At 47.0% G+C, this 23,796-nt stretch overlaps 2 protein-coding genes and 1 long non-coding RNA gene across 3 annotated transcripts; all 3 read right to left on the bottom strand.

Annotated features, from left to right (window-relative positions):
* Window positions 1-284: 284 nt before the first annotated feature.
* On the bottom strand, window positions 285-2,855 carry LOC135825888 (uncharacterized). Its single transcript, XR_010555162.1, has 4 exons — window positions 2,378-2,855; window positions 1,965-2,019; window positions 1,762-1,873; window positions 285-844 (listed from the first exon to the last, which is right to left on the bottom strand). It is a non-coding gene; the product is annotated as an uncharacterized LOC135825888 (long non-coding RNA).
* Window positions 2,856-11,931: 9,076 nt separating this feature from the next.
* Window positions 11,932-14,118, bottom strand: LOC135826848 (uncharacterized). Its single transcript, XM_065339452.1, has 2 exons — window positions 13,530-14,118; window positions 11,932-13,101 (listed from the first exon to the last, which is right to left on the bottom strand). The coding sequence occupies exons 1-2, from the start codon at window positions 13,679-13,681 to the stop codon at window positions 12,390-12,392; spliced, it is 864 nt and encodes a 287-aa protein (XP_065195524.1). The 5' UTR covers window positions 13,682-14,118; the 3' UTR covers window positions 11,932-12,389.
* A 655-nt stretch (window positions 14,119-14,773) lies between these two features.
* LOC135826847 (uncharacterized) lies at window positions 14,774-23,545 on the bottom strand. The gene is made up of 7 exons (XM_065339451.1): window positions 23,007-23,545; window positions 21,534-21,725; window positions 20,955-21,089; window positions 20,091-20,207; window positions 18,446-18,804; window positions 17,551-17,725; window positions 14,774-16,491 (listed from the first exon to the last, which is right to left on the bottom strand). Exons 1-7 carry the CDS (start codon window positions 23,101-23,103, stop codon window positions 15,827-15,829), a joined length of 1,740 nt encoding a protein of 579 aa, XP_065195523.1. The 5' UTR covers window positions 23,104-23,545; the 3' UTR covers window positions 14,774-15,826.
* Window positions 23,546-23,796: the final 251 nt, after the last annotated feature.

Raw genomic sequence — 23,796 nt, 5'->3', positions numbered from 1 at the left:
AGAACCGCTCACAGAGCGGTTTTTATATGGGTAATTTCAGTTCTTTTTCTGTTCCCTCCCCCACCCTAGCCCAGCTCCGAAGATAAACATGGTGAGCACGCGCGCGATGCACTGTATGTAGCCATGCAACTGCAGTAGCACACTGATACATTCCAGCCCTCCCCACCTCGCTACCCCGCACACAGACACCTTGTGACAAACACGCACATGCACATGGCACACACACACATGGGCACGCACACACATACATACACACACACACGACCCAAACAGGAAATTCTTGATGAACATTGTATAATGCCATGCAAAGCAGTGGCCACCATACTTCAGGAAGTCAGTTGTGAAACAAAAATAATTCAACTACAATGTGTAGGTAAGCTAGCAGCCAAAGCACAACATTGCAAACCGTGATGATATTTGCCTAAGGATTGCAGTTTGCAGACCACACCATGGAAGCAGTGAATACAGAATTATTGTAATGTCATACAAAGACGAGCAAAGAAGTGGCCACCATACACCAGAAACTTGCAGAAAGTCACATATCCAACAGATAGAGAAGTGAACAGCATCTGGTACAGCCCACACAAAACCAAGCTGACCTGATACTCGTCCGAAGATCGTAAGTGGCAGATCCTTTTCAACGATAGCATGCAGGTGTACGTTACACGCATGGACAAAATCTGACCGTGTCATCGGCATACATTGTCATCACATGCATACCCCACAGGTTACACACATGCACAGTAGAAGCACAATAAAAGCAATGGAAAAATATGAAGGGGTTGCTGAAGCATCTTCACACTTCAATTTCAGACTTCGATGTGGTCGTCACGGGGTGATATACCTGCAAGATACAAGTGATACAGAAAGCAAGCATAAGGTCGTGAGGTAGGCTATGAGACACCACAAATGGGTCACCTACATGTATGTTCAGGGCTGGTGTACACGCACACGCAGAATTATCATAATCGAGAATTTCCCAAACTACAGAAGAGCAATGAAATCCATTTGCATGCACAGGAGCAATTTTGCAGTATGATGCGCAGCTCGGGAATACACCTGTTGGCAATGGATTACATTCCCATTGGAATTCCCATTCACGTGGGATTCACAGAAGCAATTTGGCAGTGTGCTGCGCAATGCGACACGACCTGCGATTCTGCGTGCGATGCAAACTCGCACAAAATACCATTCACAGAATCAGGACAAGACGTCAGCGATGCAACAGCGCCTTGCTGACGTGCCTCAAGTCAAACCTCAATGAGAATGCGTTTGTCGGTTACAACTGGTACAAATGTACAAGCAATTTCTGAAAATGCTCCTGTGAATCCTGCTTTAAGCAGTGCAGGAATGTCCCTCCTCCGCTCCCCCCCCCCCCCTCCACACCCTCAGGGAACTTGACAAGGAAGGGTGGTCTTCGCGGTTCCCAACATCTATTTGCAGTTTCTGGTCTCCACTATGTCTTTTCAATGGGGATTTGTACGTACCATAAAAGCAAGCCTAAAAAATGAACAGCACATTTGCCGTTCCCCCACTGGGGAGGATGCGTTCCAAAGCTATCCTGACAAGATACTCCGAGAAGCGGTGCTGAGTGCAATGCATTGTGAAACTGAAAAAGCTGACCAAGCCGCGGCATATAACGTCTAAACTTCAAATTATTGTAGTTCTCCAGCTGACTACTTTCAGACTCCATGTAGGTTGGAGTACAGCTGGCTTAGAAGTTTGACAACGGCGCACGCACATAAGCAATGGCCACCTTACCTGTACTGTAGCCGTACGTGAGTACTTCCGAGTTCCCGTATGGGAGTTCCCTCACTGTGTGTGCAATAGCAGCCTCATCGGACCAGTTCAATGCGACGCGGACAGTCCGACACTGAGGAGGACATTGAAGAAGTCAGAGACAGGAAGAATGGTTGATTTACAATTCAACTAGCAAGGCTGCACACCAACGAAGTTCCACTCACCATTGTGCCGTCCTTCTTGGAATGCAGAAATAACGCTTCCTCTCGAGAACGCAGCCTGTGACAGAGAAAAATGAAGGAGCATCGCCATCGGCATTGGTCCTCTGCTATCACCGATTGCCGAGTTGCACAGTTCACTCTAACAAGACTGAGGATGTTCAAGAACTCCCCATCCATACCATTATTGGGGTAAGAGGAAAGGTCAGATTGCCTAGTTCATAGGGCCTAGCATTCCTGGATGCCAGGATGTGCTGCCCCCCCCCCCCTCCCTTCTACTGCCTGGAAAGGGCAACATATGTGACAGCGTTCACCAGTACAGTCGGAGGAGAACTTGGGAGAAGGCAAAAAAGGGCAACACATATGAATCCCTTATAAACAAGCAGTGGTAACTCTAGCACCAGCAATGTTGGACTTACATCCCAGCCATTGCCGCCGGATTCAGCGGCTTCTTCTTCTTCGTCTCCCATCTTGGAAGCACTCCTTCCCGTAAGTTCAGTCCTGGGATCGGGAGTACAGTCGGAGGAGGACGTCGGAAAAGGCAAAAAGGCAACACACATGATTCCCTTATAAGCAAGCAGTGGCTACTCTGGCACCAGCAATGTTGGACTTACATCCCAGCCATTGCCGCCGGATTCCCACGCTTCCTCTTCGTCGTCTTCCAGTTCCCAGGTTCCATCTTGCAAATACTCCTTCCCGTAAGTAAGTGCAGTCCTGGCCTGGGTGGATGCGCAGTACATTGACGATGGCGGAGATGGAGCAGGTCAGGGAGCCCTATAGGGGTCCCGAGAGCAGATTGTGGCCAAATTCGGGACGATGCCGGACGCCAGTCAGTATGAAGTAGCGAATTGCGGACCGCCACGTAGATTGGGGTCGCGGGGTCATAATCCATGGGCACTACTCGTACCAAGAGTACATAACCCCCCAGAGTGTGCAACGCCGATCCAGCTCTGTGTAGGGTCTTGGTCGAGCGGAATCGGATCTTCTGATGTCATGCGTACACTTCACACCAGCGCAAGGCCGGTCTCGAGGCAGGGCACCATTGTTTTTGATCCAAGAGTACCCGCGACTCCCCGGGTTCCCCTCAGATGTGTACGGTATTATGACGCAAAGATCCGATTCCGCTCGACCAAGACCCTACACAGAGCTGGATCAGGCGTTGCACACACTCTGGGGGGTTATGTACTCTTGCTCGTACGTTGCTCCAAAAAAGGGCACTGCACTGTTCCACAGTTGCTGTTAGCGGTCGCCAAAGGCACTTGGTAGGCCGGTAATGGGGCTGTTAAGTGTGACGTCACGGCCCCTTCGATAAGCATAGCAACGGAGAGCACTGGGGACAAACAAAAGTCGCGTCCTCTGGATGGAACCAGTTGTGAAGGGCAACAGCATCTAAATGACTGGAGAGAGAGCAGTTTTTCTTTGCTTTTTCTTCAAGCGATTGTTGTCGCTCTTTACTCCTTGTTCTTTCCTCTACAAATCTCCTGTAGTCGTCGAGGGCCTTCATAATGGCTGTGAAATTGGCTGCCCACTGTAAAACTCCGTGTTTGAGAGTGCTTTGAAGATTCTTCGCCTCCTGATGGATCAAAGTACGAGCGCTCCCTGTGGATTCGATTATATGTAGGTGAGTTGTTCAAGAAATCAGTGTCTTCTTTCTGTCTCTGCCCTCACGCTGGCACAATATCAGCCTTTATATCCATGACAGCCCGCACCTCCCGTAGACTGCATGACTTAGCTGTATTCTCGCCCTCCGTGGTGATTGAAGACCCATGGAAGAAGTTGTTCAGAATGATGTCCTGAGAATATAAAATAAAAAGATTCCAGGGAATTGTTACAGGGTATTTTGGAAGGATGGGGAGAGAGAGAGAGAGCACTGTTTGAAGTGTTTGTCTCACTGTAATTACTCCAGATTATTGAATGGTGTATGATCTACTCGATATTTTCCGCAATGGTTTTTCCTGATTTGCGGGATCTCTTCTTTTGCTGTTTGCGTGTTTACAGGAAATGAAGTCAGATGCAGAGGCAGGGTCGTCCAGTGATGCAACACTGCCGTTCTATGTGCAACGTCACCGCTAATTCCCCCGGCGAAAACACAAACACGTGAAGAGACTACAGTATTGACCGTTCTGGTAATGAATCGTGACTGCTCAGACAGTCGATAATCGAAACACAGAGCACCAGCATGATGTTTTCATATTGGGAACCACACACTAGCTCAATTCTCAAGCCTAAAAATTGATGAATACAAAACACAGAGCGACGCAACAAGAGATCATCCGGCAACCAAACCAACCTGGGTCTGATGCACTGAATAGTCCTGAAATACGCAGGCCACACAAAGCAGTGCAAGCACAGACTGTCACAAGGTACATGCATTGCAGAACAAAGTGTAACCAAAGATACACAGGGTTATAGCTGCACACTCGTGCATGTGCTCGCTCAGCCCAAGAACACGCAGGATGATAGAAATAATCCGGGGGAAACACGCTAATGTCATGACCAGGGAGTGGGCCAGACATACTCTCAGGATTCTACAATTCCAGGTTCTCTACGGAAATATACCAGGAGTCCAGATACCCATTCCTCACCCTCACCACACAAGAAGACCAAAGCTTCACTCTAGGACCAAGCTCAAACAACAGAGAAGCAACAAGAACAAGAACCAGCGATCGATGCAAAGCATCGAGCTATATACTAAAAGACCTAGTAGCGTGCACGTCGTGGAGCGAGCGAGTAGCCAGCAAAGCATGAATAGTGATAGGTTTCACAACACTATTGATCGACAAGACACATCGCCGCCACGGCAAACACTTCATAAAGACACATGTATAAGCAGACAAAAAGACATATGGATACGAGTTAAGAGTAACTCTCCATCACTGTAACATGATACTATATACTGTAACATGATACTATATACAGTTTTCGTTGCGCTTGCCTTCCCCTCTTTGGTCTTTTCCATAACCTTGAACCTTCCAAGTTGGAAGGCTGTCGGTTAGCGCTACGGAGATGTGTTAAAGCTAGGTGTCAGGACGTCGAATGTTTCAGTACTCTGTCAGTTTTGTGCCTAGTTATTGCACTTTCTGACTGTATATAGTATCATGTTACAGTGATGGAGAGTTACTCTTAACTCGTATCCATATGTCTTTTTCTCTTCCACATTTATTTATGGCTCAACATCCGAGTATAAGCAGACGGAATACAATACAGATAATGACATTATAGCAACACACGGACACGACACTAGCACCGAAGTAAGCATCAAGACATAAATAGTGCAGCTCTGAAAAAGTAAAACTACATTGACATGTACATTGGTGTGCCGAGTAGTATCATCCTTGATTACCCATCCAACCAAGACGTTATCAGGTTCCAGACGCCGAGATCCCACGCCGAATGTGAAGTGCATCTAGCCTTGAACCTGTTGCACAAGGCACATACATATGACAACAAATGACATCCACTCCGATTATTTCCAGAGGCCAATCATAACAGAACACAGAAATGAAACCATGGGCTCAACAAAGTAAACGCAAAGGAAATTAGTTAAAACAATCCATGAAGTGCTATTTTAATTCCAGCGCTCACTGCAGTGTGGCGTCATGGCCCGATACCCGCTGAGCATAGACACAAACTCCATTTGACAGGGGCATGACATACTATTTTGGAATAAAGTCACAGGGGCGTAGCACCCGCTACGACTGGTACGACCATGGCCGCACCACTTTTCGAAAAGTGTGGTCCGTCTGGAACGTGCAAAACCGTAATAAAAAAATCAGGATCCATCGATATTTGCATATGCGCATCAGACCTTTTTCTAGACTCGTACTCGCAGATCTGTTATGCATCTGCAGTCGTACTGAGTACTGTACTCGACTCGACTGCACACTGCGCCAGAAGTTCCCAGAACGCAGGATTTTGTGTCTTTTTTACAAAATTTCCCGGGGGGGGGGGGGCGGACCCCCCTCCAACACGGCCTTCCGCCGCACCGACCTTCAGTTGTACCACTTCCAAAACCCCTCCTACGCCCCTGAGTCATAAAGTACAGCACTCCAATGACATGACGGACACCTCGTGCAAATGCGTGGTCTGTTCATCCGGCCAACTCGGCCATGCATGAGAGTGTGTGCATGTACGCGCGCACGCAAGCGCGCGCGTGCACACACACCATGTATTCGGTGCGTATGTCGTACCTGTTGCGGAGATAATGAAGATGGAATCATTATCATGATGTTACATGTACATGTACAGTGTATGTGTGAGTGTAAAGTAAATTTTATTTTATTACACATTTCTTCGACACAACTTACTCCACATCTTCGCATTTCTCATAATCCATCCACCTACACTCCGTCTCAGTTGAGGGAAAACTCTCCCAGGTATACACTAGTCACCACAGCCATGTGATGACATTGGGATGGGTCCCAAGCACGATTGGACTCTCCAGTTACAATATAATTTATTTGTCCAGATTATCTGTGAAGACAAAATGCAATGCACAGCGGCAATCGATGGATGAAGAGAGAGTTTGTAAATACACATATCTTTCCACTTGTTCAGGAGCTTACCTTTTGGAGTTCACATCGTTTACACGATCTCTTATGCTGTCTTGCACCTTGGCTTTGTTGACCATGGATACGCCATCCCAGAAGACATTCTACAGGAGCTACTAATGCAGAGCATTTTTCACGCTCGATCTCGGCGATCTACCTCGTCACGCCAATAAAATCCTCCGTGACACTGGCTACAGTCACAAGAGACGTCTCAGTAAGGTAATGAGCACGACAACGCCGTCGAGATCAAGGACAAGGAGAAAACAAAACACTCACTGAAAACAGCAAAGAAGAAACGAAGAAATGTACACGATTCCTATATGTTGCCACTGACAACTGGTTCGGTGGAGACGACGCTACTTTTGTTTGTCCCCAGTGGGATCGTTGCTATGCGTATCGAAGGAACTGTGACGTCATCACTTAACAGCCCCATGGGGCTGTTAAGTGTGACGTCACGGCCCCTTCGATACGCATAGCAACGGAGAGCACTGGGGACAAACAAAAGTCTCGTCCTCTGGATGGAACCAGTTGTCAAGGGCAACAGCATCTAAATGACTGGAGAGAGAACAGTTTTTCTTTGCTTTTTCTTCAAGCGATTGTTGTCGCTCTTTACTCCTTGTTCTTTCCTCTACAAATCTCCTGTAGTCGTCGAGGGCCTTCATAATGGCTGTGAAATTGGCTGCCCACTGTAAAACTCCGTGTTTGAGAGTGCTTTGAAGATTCTTCGCGTCCTGATGGATCAAAGTACGAGCGCTCCCTTGTGGATTCGATTATATGTAGGTGAGTTGTTCAAGAAATCAGTCTTCTTTCTGTCTCTGCCCTCACGCTGGCACAAAATCAGCCTCTATATCCATGACAGCTCGCACCTCCCGTAAACTGCATGACTTAGATATATTCTCGCCCTCCGTGGTGATTGAAGACCCATGGAAGAAGTTATTATGTTCAGAATGATGTCCTGATATTATAAAATAAAATAATTCCATAGTCCATTTCAAAACTATAGGCGCGTACCTAGGCAAAAACCGTTATGCCAGCATCTATACCACATAAAATCTGTGATCACTTTGTGCATAAATTTTTCCAAATTGGGCGTCTGTTATCCAATCGTTTAGAAACTATTATTATGAGAGTAATTGTGGAGCGGTCCTGAGCAATATTCCGAAAACTATTCTCAAAAAGTTCCAGCCAAATTTGAAATATTTCAAAAACCCTACGCGTCTATAGTTTTGAAATGGACTGTAGGGAATTGGTACAGGGTATTTTGGAAGGATGGAGAGAGAGAGAGAGAGAGAGAGAGAGAGAGAGAGAGAGAGAGAGAGAGAGCACTTTTGAAGTGTTTGTCTCACTGTAATTACTCCAGATTATTGAATGGTGTAAGATCTACTCGATATTTCCACAATGGTTTTTCCTGATTTGCGGGATCTCTTCTTTTGCTGTTTGCGTGTTTACAGGAAGTGACTGTCTGGTGTATCTGCACCAGATCCTGGGGAAATGAAGTCAGATACAGAGGCAGGGTCGTCCAGTGACGCAACACTGCCGTTCTATGTGCAACGTCACCGCTAATTCCCCGGCGAAAACACAAAAAGACAAACACGTCAAGAGACTACAGAATTGACCGTTCTGGTAATGAATCGTGACTGCTCGGGCAGTCGATAATCGAAACACAGAGCACCAGCATGATGTTTTCATATTGGGAACCACACACCAGCTCAATTCTCAAGCCCAAAAATTTATGAATACAAAACACAGAGCGACGCAACAAGAGATCATCCGGCAACCAAATCAACCTGGGTCTAATGCACTGATAGTCCTGAAATACACAGGCCACACAAAGCAGTGCAAGCACATACTGTTACAAGGTACATGCATTGCAGAACAAAGTGTAACCAAAGATACACAGGGTTATAGCTACACACTCGTGCATGTGCTCGCTCAGCCCAAGAACACGCATGATGATAGAAATAATCCGGGGGAAACACGCTAGCACCGAAGTAAGCATCGACGTAAATAGTTCAGCTCTGAAAAAGTAAAAATTACATTGACATGTACATTGGTGTGCCGAGTAGTATCATCCTTGATTACCCATCCAACCAAGACGTTATCAGGTCCCACACGCCGAGATCGCACGCCGAATGTGAAGTGCATCTAGCCTTGAACCTGTTGCACAAGGCACACACATATGACAAAAATGACATCCACTCCGATTATTTCCAGAGGCCAATCATAACAGAACACAGAAATGAAACCACGGGCTCGACAAAGTAAACGCAAAGGAAATTAGTTAAAATAATCCATGAAGTGCTATTTTAATTTCAGCGCTGACTGCAGTGTGGTGTCATGGCCCGATACCCGCTGAGCATAGACAAAACTCCATTTGGCAGGGGCAAGACATACTATTTTGGAATAAAGTCATAAAGTACAGCATTCCAATGACATGACGGACACCTCGTGCAAATGCGTGGTCTGTTCATCCGGCCAACTCGGCCACGCACGAGAGTGTGTGCATGTACGTGCGCACGCAAGTGCGCGCGTGCACACACACCATGTATTCGGTGCGTATGGCGTACCTGTTGCGAAGATATGACGATGGAATCATTATCATGATGTTGCATGTACATGTACAGTGTATGTTTTGAGTGTAAAGTAAATTTTATTTTATTACACATTTCTTCGACACAACTTACTCCACATCTTCGCATTTCTCATAATCCATCCACCTACACTCCGTCTCAGTTGAGGCCCGGAAAAACTCTTCCAGGTATACACTAGTCACCACAGCCATGTGATGACATTGGGATGGGTCCCAAGCACGATTGCACTCTCCAGTTACAATATAATTTATTTGTCCAGATTATCTGTGAAGACAAAATGCAATGCATAGCGGCAATCGATGGATGAAGAGAGAGTTTGTAAATACACATATCTTTCCACTTGTTCAGGAGCTAACCTTTTGGAGTTCACATCGTTTACACGATCTCTCATGCTGTCTTGCACCTTGGCTTTGTTGACCATCGATACCCCATCCCAGAAAACATTCTACAGGAGCTACTAATGCAGAGCGTTTTTCATGCTCGATCTCGGCGATCTACCTCGTCACGCCAATAAAATCGTCCGTGACACTGGCTACAGTCACAAGAGACGTCTCAGTAAGGTAATGAGCACGACAACACCGTCGAGATCACGGACAAAGAGAAAACAAAACACTCACTGAAAACAGCAAAGAAGAAACGAAGAAATGTACACGATTCCTATATGTTGCCAGTGACAACTGGTTCGGTGGAGACGACGCTACTTTTGTTTGTCCCCAGTGGGATCGTTGCTATGCGTATCGAAGGAACTGTGACGTCATCACTTAACAGCCCCATTGGGTCACGTGTCAACAAAGTGTCAACAACGTGTCGACCACGTGTCTTTAGCGGTACACTAATTTTGGTGTCCCCAAACTGAAAACATCGAGCACCAGTATGGAAAGGCTTTAGACAGAAAGCCTTTCCAATTACCAGCTCTAGTCCGTGGGTATAGTCCTTTTGCGCGTTAGACGATGACATCATCGCGTAACGGTCATTTTCAAACCTAATGGGTGTCCTTGACATGACTCGAGTTGGAGAAGAAGCTGAAGTGGTTTGATTTTGTTTGATAGGTTGGTCGTATTTTGACGGCTTGCTGTAGTTCTGCGTGGATCTGTATCCTGTACAAGCCTGTCGACAGTATGCCTCATCACTGCTGTGTCCCGCAGTGTGTTTCCAACAGCGGAAAACCTGGAGACGACGCAGTCGCATTCCACAGTTTTCCTGAAGACAAAGACCTGAGAAAGCGTTGGATCGCCAACATTCATAGGGATGTAGGAGCCGCTTTCACCATCACGAAGCACACGAAAGTGTGTTCTCGGCACTTCGCGGATGAGGTATATCACGCAGGAGCACACAAGCGACCGTCCGAGCAGAAGAAGTAACAACAGACTCGCCGAAGGCTTCTGCCAACTGCCGTACCTATGATTTTCCATTTTCGCCCTGAACTTGGCTGAAGTGACTAAGCGCAAGCCACCAGCAGAAAGACACGCGCTGCCCTCGGCAAAGAAGGCAAAGCCATCAGCTCAAGGCGCCTCCAGTGTCATCACCCAGTTTGCAACTGCCACTGATGTTGTCCCTTCTTCAGATGACTCCCCAGACGTATATGTAGTACCAGTTGAACACCAGCACTGTGAATGTGTTGAAATGCTGAGAGCAGAAGTGGATTTGCTCAAGAGTGAGAACGAGGTCCTCAAAAGTCGTTGCTTGGCCACAGAGGACATGGAAGCCAAGTTAAATGATGCAGAGAGACATGTGTTCTCTATCCACAGAGTAAAAAATAACCAGAAATTATTGTCTTTCTACACTGGATTTTCATCGTTCCTTATGTTCATGGCGTGCTTCAACTTTCTGCACGATTCCGCCAAGGTGGTGCGGACGTGGATGGGTTCCCGGACGGCACCTGATGACGCGATGCAACACGGCAGCAAATCAGGCAGTAAACCGAAGCTAGAGCTGATGGAGCAGTTCTTTCTCGTCCGTCTTCGTCTTGGACTGAAAGAAGTTGACCTTGCCGACAGGTTTAAAGTCCACCCATCCACTGTCTCGCGCACTGTCACAACCTGGGTAAATTTAATGTACCATAAGTTTCGTCAACTTCCATCTTGTCTTTCAAGGAGAAGAATAGACAAATTGATGCCACCTGCATTCAAGCAGTGGTATGCAACAACTTGCGTTGTGATTGACTGCACAGAGTTTTTCATTAACATCCCATCATCGCTGGCGCGGCAGAGTGCTACGTGGTCGGCGTACAAGAACCACAACACGGTAAAATGCCTTATCGGCATTGCACCGCATGGCCATGTGACATTTGTTTCGAAAGTATTCGAAGGATCTGTGTCGGATCGTGCCATCACAGAACAGAGCGGCCTAATCAGTTTATTAGAGCATGGCGATTCCATTATGGCAGACAAAGGTTTTGACATACAAGATCTTGTTAGCCATGGGGTCCGCCTGAACATCCCCCCATTTCGCCAAGGAGGACGCCAAATGACCCCTCAAGATCTTGCAAGTACAAAGAAAATTGCTGCTGTACGGATTCATGTAGAAAGGAAAATGCAGAGGATCAAGTGCTTTGAGATCGTTGGCAAGGAAGTTGATAATACTATGTTTGACATTCTAGACCAGCTTATTTACGTGTGCGCAATGTTGACTAATTTCCAGGGCTCGTTGGTGGCATAAAAACTTCATCCGGACACTATTATCACAACTTGTTTGCATAATAGTACAGCTTATGGCTGATACATGTATATACATTTGAACTTATTGACGAACGTTTACTCTGTCGTGCCGGTACTTGCTACGATGGGTACTTCTGTATATATGTACTAAAAATACAATTCTCACAAGGCAATGACACAAGCAAGTCTTTCTTTTTCGATACTCAGAACTTCGTGATTGAAAATAACACTCATCAGACAGTTGTATTACTATACACAGCTGCAGCTGAGCTTGGGAATTTTAGCCAAGCATTTACTAGTACTAAAAAAATACATGCAGATAATTCGGTGGAGTCACACTATCGTGATAACATTTCATGAAAAGACAGATACGGAGTGATGTATTATTATGATATACAGTATATGAACAGCGCAGACACAGCAGCATGGCCATTGTTTGTCCGGATATATGTGTGCGGATGCATTTTGTGGTGGTGTGTTAGTGCGGATATATGGCATCATCGTGGGCTGCAACCAGGTCATCACGAAACTTTGTCAACTCTGAAGGCTTGACGAGACGCTTGTTCGGTGAGATGGGGTTATACACGGGTTAACGCTTTTCAGACTGACGCTGGGAGCCAAATGCAGCCTTTGTCAGCCTGACGTTGACAATTGGCTGAGCAACAACGTTCCTAGGCCTGGGTCAGTTCCACCAGCAAAGCCGGGACGTTGGGGAATCGTCAACTTCCTCACGTAGCCCAATGCGCACATACTCCTCAAGTGCATAGAGCAAGGCTGCAATAAGTTATGGTTGCACACACCACCCAAGCCAGCAGTACATGTGCATAGTGCAAGGTTCACCATGCCATCTGGACGCAGGCACAGCTTACACTTGTAAATCGCATCTTTTCTCATAGATGGCAGCACGTTACATCGAACAAATGAAAAATTCTCTTGAGTCACAAGTTCAATCTTCTGAACATGGCCATCCTTGAAGAACTTGTAGCCCTTATCTACACCTTTGAACGATGAGAACACGTCACTGTGACTGCCGCTTCCGCGAGACGATGACTCGGCATCAACTGGAGACGTTGATACAGCAACGTCCATGGACTGCCTGGCTGCTACCAGTACAGACTTCTCGATAAAGTGGTTGTACAACGAGGCAAAGCTGACTGTTGGGAGCTGTTTCAAGCTGCACTGCCAACCCGACTCTGGAAAGGTAACAGAACTATCAAGATTTACGGCTGGTATCTTGCCTGAGTCTCCATCCTGCTCAAGTCGGCGCCGCTTGCGCTCCATATTGGAACCATTGTCTGGATCGATAATTTTCTTGTCCAATCCTTCCTTGACATAGTCTTCAACCCTGTTACACCAAGAGAGACATGAAGAAAAGAGAAATGCAATTCGTAGTAAGTCTTAGGGCTGAGTTGCTCGATTAATAACAGCAAACGAAAGGTCGCCGGGAAACAAAATTATTATCCTGATTATTATACTAATGCTCAATTTCTCTGACAAGTTGCTTCATAATCATCTCATGCCGTCCAATAAAACTGCCTTAGTACGAAATATGACAAAGCTTCTCCACAATTCTCCACAGTGACAAGTAAAATAAATAACTGCTGTACCCTGCAGAGCACCAGAGTCGAACATCGTCGATGGCTTTCTCAAATTTTGTATTACGAACAGCCAATAATAATCAATATTCACAAGGAATATCCATGGATCGAAGGGCTACGATATGTATTTCGAAATAAATCTCACGAAATGTCAGCACATGTATCAGAAACTCGCCTTTTCACAAGCTCCGCATGCTTTCCACGACGAGACGCACCACGGCACGCCAGCCACCTTTTCAACTCTGGTACGTGCAGATCCCTTGGCTTACGACCACTCAGAGAAGCACCGGGAACGTCTGCTTCGACTAAAGAGTACAGGTCCTCCATTCTTCCACCGACGACACTCGACTGGTTCAAGAAGTACAATTGTGTCTTTGGACAGCCATCGGTGCTCCAAATCAGTCAAAAATCGCGACTTCCACGGCTCCAGCTCATAGCCTACACAGCTTCGCCACTAATAAAGGACAACAGAGGTGTCGAAATCTACAAAACAAGGCTTCGCCAAGAGCCAAAGAACCAAATAGCCATAAAATATTCTGCAAAACCATCTAAAGTAATACAATCGCCTAATGGCCAAGATTCCTCGACACCCATTAGGTTCAAATTTTTCCGTTACGCGTGCCCAATGACGTAATGCGCAAAAGGACTATTGTGGATGCGGGGGAGCGTTGTTTGCGTGTAGATCTACATCACTGCATGTATGAAAGTAACTGTGGATCCGATGTAATGTTCCTCGCCATACCGCAGCTCTCTTCAGTCAGGAGGACATTTTCAACGCTTCACCCGACCAGCACTAACTCTAGCAAGTCATAAGTGCTAGATATCTTATAGTTATAAGTCATGAACATGACAATCATGATTGTATCATTGATACCGAACGCAAATATTCTCCCAGTACAAATTTCTCATTCATTCGATTGAAAATATGCAGCTCATGGGTGTTCCGCAATTCGCCCGCCGGCCCTAAAGCAGGCAACGCGTGGATTCAAGATGAAAACCTCGTCCTTGTAAGTAAGTTGTACAATGTAGACCTTTCGCACTTTCATGTACAGTATTATTACTGTCTATGCACAGTTGCGTTAGCGACCGCGATAAATGGTAAGCTGTGCTTGGTGAAATTCTAGCCTGGTAGTTCTTCGGCGCCCGACAGCCCGCCAGGCCAGGCACCAACCCATACTATGCCCTACCCGACCAAGCATTTATTTTGGCACAAACGCACACGATGCTCTTCCTTCATTCCACACATAATACAGCTTTTATTTCAACAAACGTAGGACTACTACTACTACGTTTTTAAATATGTTCAATTTTTACTACTACTCATCTTGCTTGATATTTCGAAAAGCACACCAAAACCACCCCATACAATCGCGAGCAGTAGCACTGCACTGTATTGCACAATGTAGAAGACCAGCAGTATGTTGCTTGCAAGATGCTTGACTGTGTCGTTCGGAAAATCAAATCGTAGTGCTGTCAAAGTATTAATCAGATCATACCAATGGAATAGATCTACGGAAAATGTCGATAATGAAACAGATGCCAGAATGCATATCAGATCTACAGAGTGTCTATGATGAAACACACATACAATACAATCATGTGAATGAATGCGCATCAGCAAATGTCATGGTTATCTCCAGTACTAGTACAGTGTGTTGCTATTGATATGCATGTGTAGCACCACCAACATAGTCTAGGACGTTGCAACTCAATTCCAACGCTTTTTGTACTCCTCTCCCGGTTGGAGCCCCAAAGGCGTAAACGTAGAGATCAATACAGTGGTGGTGTTGTAGTGTCTTAGCTAAACAATGGTGATGATGGTGATGGTGGTGTAGGTGGTGGTGGTGGTGATGGTGGTAGTGGTGGTGATGCTGGTGGTAGTGGTGGTGGTTATGGTGGTGGTGGTGGTGTTGTAGTGTCTTAGACCACGGTGCTGGTGGTGGTAGTGGTGATGGTGTGGGTGGTGGTGGAGCTGGTAGTGGTGGTGATGGTGGTGGTGGTGGTGTGGGTGGTGATGATGGTGGTGATGCTGGTGGTGGTGGTGATGGTGATGGTGGTGCTGGTGGTGGTGGCGATGCTGGTGGTGCTGGTGCTGGTGATGTTGCTGATGGCGGCGGTGGTGCTAGTGATGATTACTCCCGGCGCCGCAATCGAGTCGAATAGACGAATACAATGCTATTGATGCGCACAGCCAAGCGCTGATACTGTACTAATAATATTATGTTTTAAAGGATGCAAACATACACTGCTATGGGAATCAAGCAAAGACCGGTGGATGAAAGAGAAATCTAGAGGCAAAGCGCAAAGTGGAGAAACGGGTAGAGGAAGATCGGTGTCAAACATCACAAAGAAGCCTGGAGAAGCAGCTAACGTGTTGTGAGAATGAAGCTCATAGCTATGTATTGTGGGAATGCAGCTAACAGCTACTTATTGTGGGAATGAAGTTTATTTCAGTAGGGGTGGCAGCGACAGTCAAGCACTGCTCCGGCGTATCTTCACCTCAGAGAAGGTGAATTTGGGTGAGCGGCTTGCGTAAAAGCGGCGCACAGACCGGGAGACCACGCGCAGCGATTTCGGAATTGAAGACGACTGACCATCGGGGTAAACCCCGTTCGCGTTTCCGGTGTATCGATCCGCGCAGCTTCTCATCCACCAGCCCCCGCAGTCTGGATGGACGGTAAAACCGGCCGACGCCGCTCCGGTGAAGCGCAGGAACATGTTCTTTGCCAGGGTACCCAAAGAGGCAGTGTGTCGACTGGCACTGAGACTATACCGGTCGGCCTCGCTCGCCACACGCACACGGTCAAACTCTATGAACATGTGCTCTTCTGGCAAGTCAATGTGAACGGCGTCAATGCGCATTTCAAAAAATGATCCAGGCCTACTGTTTGTTATCAAGTGCAGGTTGTGATTGCCGATCCAGAACTCGCCGGTCACTGACCCAAAGCCATGCTTATACTCTTGCCAGGTGCGATTGTGGAAATGTACTTGCCCGTTGCTGCGCCGCTGGACCACCATCCAACCGCCGCCATCCACGGTCATGTTGCACGACGCTAGGATCTGCTTCCCTGGCGTGACTTGGTAGATGAATGGCCCCGACGATCGCATGGCGTTGTCCTGTCCACGCCGAACGCATTCTACGGAGGGCGTGCGCGCGCACGCACACACACACACACGGGAATCGACACAGACATGCATGCATGTACACATATGCTTTGGTCGCGATGTTTGTGATGTGAGTGCGCATTGTTCATCGCTATATCAACAGATTATTATCTCAATGCCATCTATTTACAAACACGTGCTTTTGAGTTTCTGTAGAACTGGACCTCCCATATTTGGACGCCTCCCGCAGCCAGGCAATGTTCAGGCAGGCATCTACAGACATATCTTTAATTAAAACGTTCTCCATTCCACAGCAGTCAGCTGACGTCATAGAAACCGCTTTGTCACGGGTCAGAGCAACCCTGCCCGGGGGGTCATTTTATACTCGTTGGGAGTATCATGAAGCAGTCAGTAACTTGAAACTCGGGTATTGAGCCAATAATAAAAGTAGAAAGGAAAAGGACATATGGAAACGAGTTAAGAGTAACTCTCCACCACTGTAACTAGATACTATATACAGTCAGAAAGTGCAACAACTAGGCACAAAGTCAGTAACTGTTGTTTGTTTCAGGATTCCTTGTGCTAGGTCATGTGTTATTATGCAGGGGCGTCGGAAGGTATTTTAGTGTAGTACGGTCAGCCATCTGAAGTACCGTATTTTTCGGATATAGTGCGCACCTTTGTATAACGCGCACTCCCAATCTTCATTGGGGGTGCGCACTTCAATCTGCATTGAAGTACATGCATTTCATATTCGGAGCATAGTGCGCACCTGCGATTTAGGGCCTAAAATAGCACATCTAAAGTGCGCACTATACTCCTGAAAATACGGTACAATTTACGCGTTGGACAGGGTGACTGAGCCGAAAATTTCGGAAATTTAGAGCCCAGATCAGTGTATTACAATTACTGATTCACGGGGTGACTGGGGCGAAAAGTGGTACGGTCAAAACCGTAGAGACCAATCCGTGTCCAACGCCCCTGTTATGATTTCAACACTCGTTTGGACAGCCTGGGACCTTTCTGTGTTAATTGGACACTCCTATGAAGGATAACCTAGATAAGAATAACATCTTGATTCTTGAACTAACCTTTCCATGGCTGTGAGCGTCTCTGTAGAAGGTTGAAGAGTCTTTGATCAGCCGATGATCCGGGAGGGATGCCGTCTCGACCGTTCTCTGGCTCTTGCGGTGTGGGCTGATTCTCATCTTGGTCGGACTGTTGCTGTTGCTGCTCTTCTTCTTGTCCACTCTGACCAGTACCAATCTGCCGCAGACACATCAGATACGTCAGACACATCAGACAAGCCAAATGCTCAGACGGGGAAGACAAATGTAGACTTATTGTGTATGCATATGGCATATGCACATGCACACCATTACATACACATGCATACTGACTGACAGACAGACAGACAGACGGACAGACCGATAGACAGACAGAAAAACGTGCATTGACACAAAGAAAAACGAGGATACACACGCATACACATGCATACCGACAGACAGACAGACAGACAGAAAAACGTGCATTGGCACAAAGAAAAACGAGGAATCAAACCAAATGGGGGGGGGGGGTAAAACATACAATCATACGGACAAAATACAGCCACCAGCAAAGATAGCCATTCCCAATCAGGTCTCATTCAGAGAACTACAGGCCCAGGGCAACTGGTATGGCGGACACAGCCATGATGTACAGTTTTTATCAAATCCTCTTGCCCCATGAGGACCTGAAATTGTCGCCGCAACCAGGTGAGGCACATCAATGCAACATTGTAAAAATGGAACTAAAAATACTCTAGAGAGAGAGGGAGACAGAGAAATACCGCTCATTTGTGTGAGTTTGCAAATGATTGCAAACCTGATGATGGCAAATTTCCAAGATGTGCACTTTGTGGTGAAAAGTTGGTTGATTGCATTGTAAATCGGAAAAGAGTGGGTCTGCTCGAACCAATAAGCGGCTTAGCCTGAGCAAGATTCTTACTTTCCTATTTATCTCCGCTGTCAGAGTGCTCTTCAGTCGGGCAAGCTTGCTGTTGATCTGTCCTTGCAGCCTTGACAAGGCGCTGGCCTGGTTACGCTCAATGATAGCGATGCGTCCATTGAACAACGACACGAACCTGGCCTCCATCCTGCGTAGGAACGTGTTGATACTGTTCATTTGGCTGCTGCTGCTGCTGATGCTGGGGCTGGTGTGCTCAACACTGTTGTTGTTGTTGTTGTTGTTGTTGTTGTTGTTGTTGTTGTTGTTGTTGTTGTTGTTGTTTCTCTGACGCGCTAGTTCAAAGGCCAGCTTCCGGACCCTGCCGACCATGGCGGAATAGTCTTCCGGTTTGAGCCACTCTGGAGATGGATATCAGAATCAGAAATCTAGTTTATGCCAATCAGCAGGTTTGCGTAGTGGAACGGCAGGCGCATAGCTCGTGACATGTGAAATCAGCGTAGTCCGGTCATCGCACCAGCAAGTGGCCGTCATATTACACAACATGGTCAAAAATAAGCAAAATCTCGACTATGAGGTTGCCAGTGGTACATGGTCACCACACCACAGATGTGCTCTGGGACATGGCCACCACCACATCACAGATGTGCTCTGGGACATGGCCACCACCACATCACAGATGTGCTCTGGTACATGGCCACCACCACATCACAGATGTGCTTTAGCACATGGTCACCACACCAGGAGATGTAATCTGGTACATGGTCACCACACTACAGATGTGCTCTGGTACATGGCCACCACCACATCACAGATGTGCTCTGGTACATGGCCACCACCACATCACAGATGTGCTTTAGCACATGGTCACCACACCAGGAGATGTAATCTGGCACATGGCCACCACCACATCACAGATGTGTGAGCTACACCCCTGAATGGTCTCAGGCCATGACCGCCAAGCAATGTGCACCAGAAGTAAAATCCCGGATGTCTGGCAGCGGGTGAATTTTCCAGACGTGTTGCTACCCACAGTATGAATAAACTGGGGGCTTGCAGCCTGTCATGATGAGGTTAACATGGATGCAGCAATTGGGATTGTCGGCCTTGGACCACTTTGTTGTGGATCTCATCTACCCCCCCCCCTACATTCGCACCTTGATCCTCGAGGGTAGCGGGGTTCTAATGGAAGCAGAAACTTCAAGTTGGCTGGATCTGTATACTAGCGCCATACCCATGTTGCGGCTTAGGTCACCTCAGCACTACAAACTACATATTTTTAATTAGCCCCTGGCATTGAAGTTGACCTATTCTGAAACTTTAGGACACTTTATAGCCCCCAAAAAGAATTCAATATGAGCACTGTATGTATAACATATTGTACTATCCAAAGTTGAAACATAATAAGGGACAAATGTAATGCCCTCCTCGCTGCACGCTTTCTCCAATATTCACTAGGTTTCAGGACCATTTCACGTTGAGGACGAACCCTGGCGAATCATTTGGTGAGTATTGAAGAAGTGTGCTGGACCAAAAAATACCACTGGATGCAGTTGTTGAGGTGCTGTTATGGGTGTAAATAAGAAAACATTCTGTATTTAAAAGTTATTAAAACGCCCCAATAACATTGTTGTGAAAAGGGCAAAGTTCGTGTGAAAGTCTTCCTATGCATTGTGGTTTTACTCACGGCTCTCGCAGTTGGGTCCATTGAAAAACGTCCGGCATTCACAGCTGTACGTTGTGCCATCTCCTTCGTGACACGTAGCACCATTCTTGCAGGGTGAGCTTGCACAAGCATTAAGCACTGAACGAACAATGAAAGCCAGGCATGTGGTTCAGAGAGACAACAGCTCAGTTTAAGGCCACTGCGGACTTCTCCCAATGGGTTCAGAAACAGCAGGGACATTATTGCGCATAAGTATATGGGTAGTGGTGTATAGCTGTGTGAAAGTTCATGTCAAACGGAATTAATGCGTAGCGTGATGCTTTCAGCCGGATTAAAAATGCGATCAGTTCAGCTAGTGACTCTGAGATCCGCTGGGGTGACCTGACAAGTTTGAAACAGCGGCTATCCGGGGATTGAGCAACACACAAACACATGGCCCCCTTATGGTCAGGCTGCCCGTTTTGGAGCCAGCCATTGCCTGATGATCATAGTAATACGTGAAACTCAGAGCTGCAACACAGCTTCCTATCTCTCTCTTGTGTATTATGCATGGCTATACGAATGCACATAATATCATTTCTGGGCTCACATTCCAAAGACATATCGGAAGAAAAGATCTAAACTTCCGAAAAAATGTGCTTTCATGGACGTCCGAATGTATTCCATAATTGGGTGCAGCTATGAAAGGGGCAGGAAGGTGGGGGGGGGGGGGGGGGTCCTGAAGCTCTCCCCCCGGAAACATGTTTGGAAATGGGACCCAAACAGCCAAAAATTGTAATATACTGGCTATTTGGGTCCCATTTCCATATTATTATCATGAATTACAACATCTCAGGATTTAAAGTTGATGCGGTTGCCGCACCAGTTCTGACGCTCCTGGCTTACCTGTCTCACAGAATCGACCGGTGGTGGCAACTGGACAGTCACACATGTACTCATCCACTGACAGCACGTCTTGATGCACACACTGGCCACCATTGCTACATGCTGGCCTGGACTTGCAGCGGTCAGTCTTACGGGCTGTGTAAGCAACACACGCACACATACACGCACACAAACGCACACACAGGGGAGAAAACCGGATTTGTGTCAGTATGAATTTTCACCGCTTCTGTATGATCCAGATTCCTGAAAAAACTGAGAAGGAAATGAAAAATCAATGCCTGCATACAGTGATGCACTCCCATGAATATGCATATCCTTACACGTCTATCCTCCCTGATACCCCTCAAATCTAGATCACTTCCAGTTAGCCCTTGGCGGATTATTCCGGCAGAATATTTGGCAGAATTTGGTCCCTTTTCTGATATGTTTCAAGCGTGTGGATAAGGAAATGGAGCAGAATTCGAGGAAGTGGCTGCCATAATGTTCGTATGGTTCTGCTAATTTCACAGCTTCTCGAGCAGAATCTGCCAATTTCTCTACCATTACCCACCAAGAGCTATTTGCAGTCTGTAAACTTACTGATGCAATCTACAAAATTCTCCGCATTGGACATGTTGCCGAGGAAATACGTCAGCGGCAGTAGGTCCTGCGACCGCGCGTTGCGCTCGTCAATCGGCGGACGGATCTTGAGAAAGACCTGTGCTAGACGCTGTGCCTCGCCATGGTGCGTGCTGGGCGAGAAGCGTCTCAGCCAACGGGTCATGCATGAGCCTGGTGAATAGACAGCAGACACATCAATGATCATGCATATCAACAACGGGTCATGCATGAACCTGGTGAATAGACAGCAGACACATGCATATCAGCAACGGGTCATGCATGAACCTGGGTAATAGGCACCTGAATATCACACACAAATGCATGTCAAGCACAAATGGGCAGCGGAGCAGACATATGCACATCACAAACAATGGTTGAAACATGTTACTTGTTAGGAGATCATCCAGGCTGTGATCCTGCACAGCAGTCAGCAGTCTCTCTCTCTAAAAACAGGCCCAACTTCTGCAAGCGAAGTCCTCCTGGATTAGGAAGGGCGCTGGATGAGGAAATCTGATGTTGAAGTGTACTGGAATGGGATTATTGGGTGTTGAAACTTGAAATAGGCGATGGTTTGGGTTACTAAGAGCCACCTACACACGACCAGTGTTATTTTCATTGGTTACAAGTTACTTACAACAGCGACATGTTCGCTGGGTTAATGCTGTACACGTCAGTTAGCAAGCAAGCATGCCCATACTTCCAATCCAAGTGCTGTACACACCGTTATCCCGTGATCATGGCCGACAGGGGCGTACCCAAGAGCAGCAGACAGCAGGGTGGTTTTCCACACACCCTTATTTTGCACACAAGACGCGTTTATGTTCTTCGCAACTGCTCACAACAGCTAGTGTTCTATGATCTTACTACCTTTGAAGTACCCAAAAAGGTTTGGCACAAGCGGCAGGGTGATTTTCTCCGCACCTGGCCACTTGGTGTTACGTGGATACGCCACTGACTGGTCTGTGCCTATTATCGACACCTTCATATCAATTTAAAGTTTCCCCGGGATTCAAAGCTGGCATACATAAGTGATGAATATGTATCACCTGAGAGATTCACCTCCTGAAAGCCCTTAGCACTTCTAAACAAGGCCTTACTATGCAAGTCTTTTGTTTTCCAGGCCGAAGTTCTGCGAATCGGTTGTCTTATTTGCCTGCATGGTATACGTGCGCTTACAATTGGTTTCTGTTGGAATTATCCACTTTACTCGAGATAATGCTGATAATTACACTGGACTTCCAGGGGCCCACGGTAAGTAAGTTTCAAACCCTGGCACAGCTATCCAACAGACTACACCAGTACACGTAGATCTACGAGTACGTGCTCGCACTTACATGATGACTATTCTTTACTGATAGCTGTGCGCTCAACAGCTTCAACGCGATTGCTCTTGCCGTGAAGGCACAGTCACAGATTTCAGCCTATTCGACATTGCTTGTACTCCGTACCTACCTTGACCAGCCCTCGCTTGTGAGGAAGCATCGGCTACGAATCGTCCTGCCAAGGCCGCTAACAACCAACAACTGACCAAGCGAGTTGCAGGCGACATTTTCGACTGTCTTGTTTCCACTGTGGAAAGCGGTGGACAGTAGGGATGCTAGATTTCCGAACACCCGCAACGGCGGAACTAACTTGGGGGACAAGTCCTGACTCAGATGACGAACCGACAGCTGACTCGGTGCAAGATGTCGTGGTCCTTCGGAGCCTCAAACTTTTGCCCTCACACACAAACTGCTCTGCGAACTCGAAGGCACACAAACAGTGGCGAAACCAGACCGAAAATGTCTGCTTCCTCGCCCGCCACAAGATCAATCAGTTCGTGCTAAGTCCAAAAAAAGCGCTCTGCTATCAACGTGTCTCTGAGAACGCACGGCTACCTTGACCTCAAACTATAACAGTCTTCGCTTTTGTCTCACGGGTCGAGACCGGAGTCTGAATCAGTGAATGCGCAGAGGGGCTGGGCTAACTTCAGTAACAACATCAGCTCCTACGATGAATAGAAGCAACAGTAGTGCCGAAAGCCAAGACTATTAAAGTGGAAGAATCTACACTACACTACAGTGACAGAACTGGTTTGCCGCTTCGCAACTCCGTGAGAATGAAGTCAGAGCATGCACGCGTACGTTCTCCCCAGCCACGCAGCGCAGCCAGGCAGGAGCTAGCTAGCTGTGTGATGTTGCACCTTTAGTTTAGCTTTGCTAGGGAATCAATACAACTCAACGACAACGGACTCACCCAGTAC

Source organism: Sycon ciliatum, chromosome 10, assembly GCF_964019385.1.
Source record: "Sycon ciliatum chromosome 10, ocSycCili1.1, whole genome shotgun sequence".
In the NCBI taxonomy this organism is placed as follows: domain Eukaryota; kingdom Metazoa; phylum Porifera; class Calcarea; order Leucosolenida; family Sycettidae; genus Sycon; species Sycon ciliatum.
This window is presented reverse-complemented; position numbering and strand designations above follow the sequence as displayed.

What these genes read in the sequence shown, in the direction of transcription:
- LOC135826848 (XM_065339452.1), bottom strand. Translation starts at nt 13,681, where the DNA reads ATGGAGGACCTGTACTCTTTAGTCGAAGCAGACGTTCCCGGTGCTTCT. An exon ending in CATGCGGAGCTTGTGAAAAG is followed by an intron (nt 13,102 to 13,529) that starts GCGAGTTTCTGA and finishes TTGGTGTAACAG; the next exon opens with GGTTGAAGACTATGTCAAGG.
- LOC135826847 (XM_065339451.1), bottom strand. Translation starts at nt 23,103, where the DNA reads ATGTCGCCTGCAACTCGCTTGGTCAGTTGTTGGTTGTTAGCGGCCTTG. An exon ending in CGGTCGATTCTGTGAGACAG is followed by an intron (nt 20,208 to 20,954) that starts GTAAGCCAGGAG and finishes TTGTTCGTTCAG; the next exon opens with TGCTTAATGCTTGTGCAAGC. An exon ending in CAGCGGAGATAAATAGGAAA is followed by an intron (nt 17,726 to 18,445) that starts GTAAGAATCTTG and finishes TGTCTGCGGCAG; the next exon opens with ATTGGTACTGGTCAGAGTGG.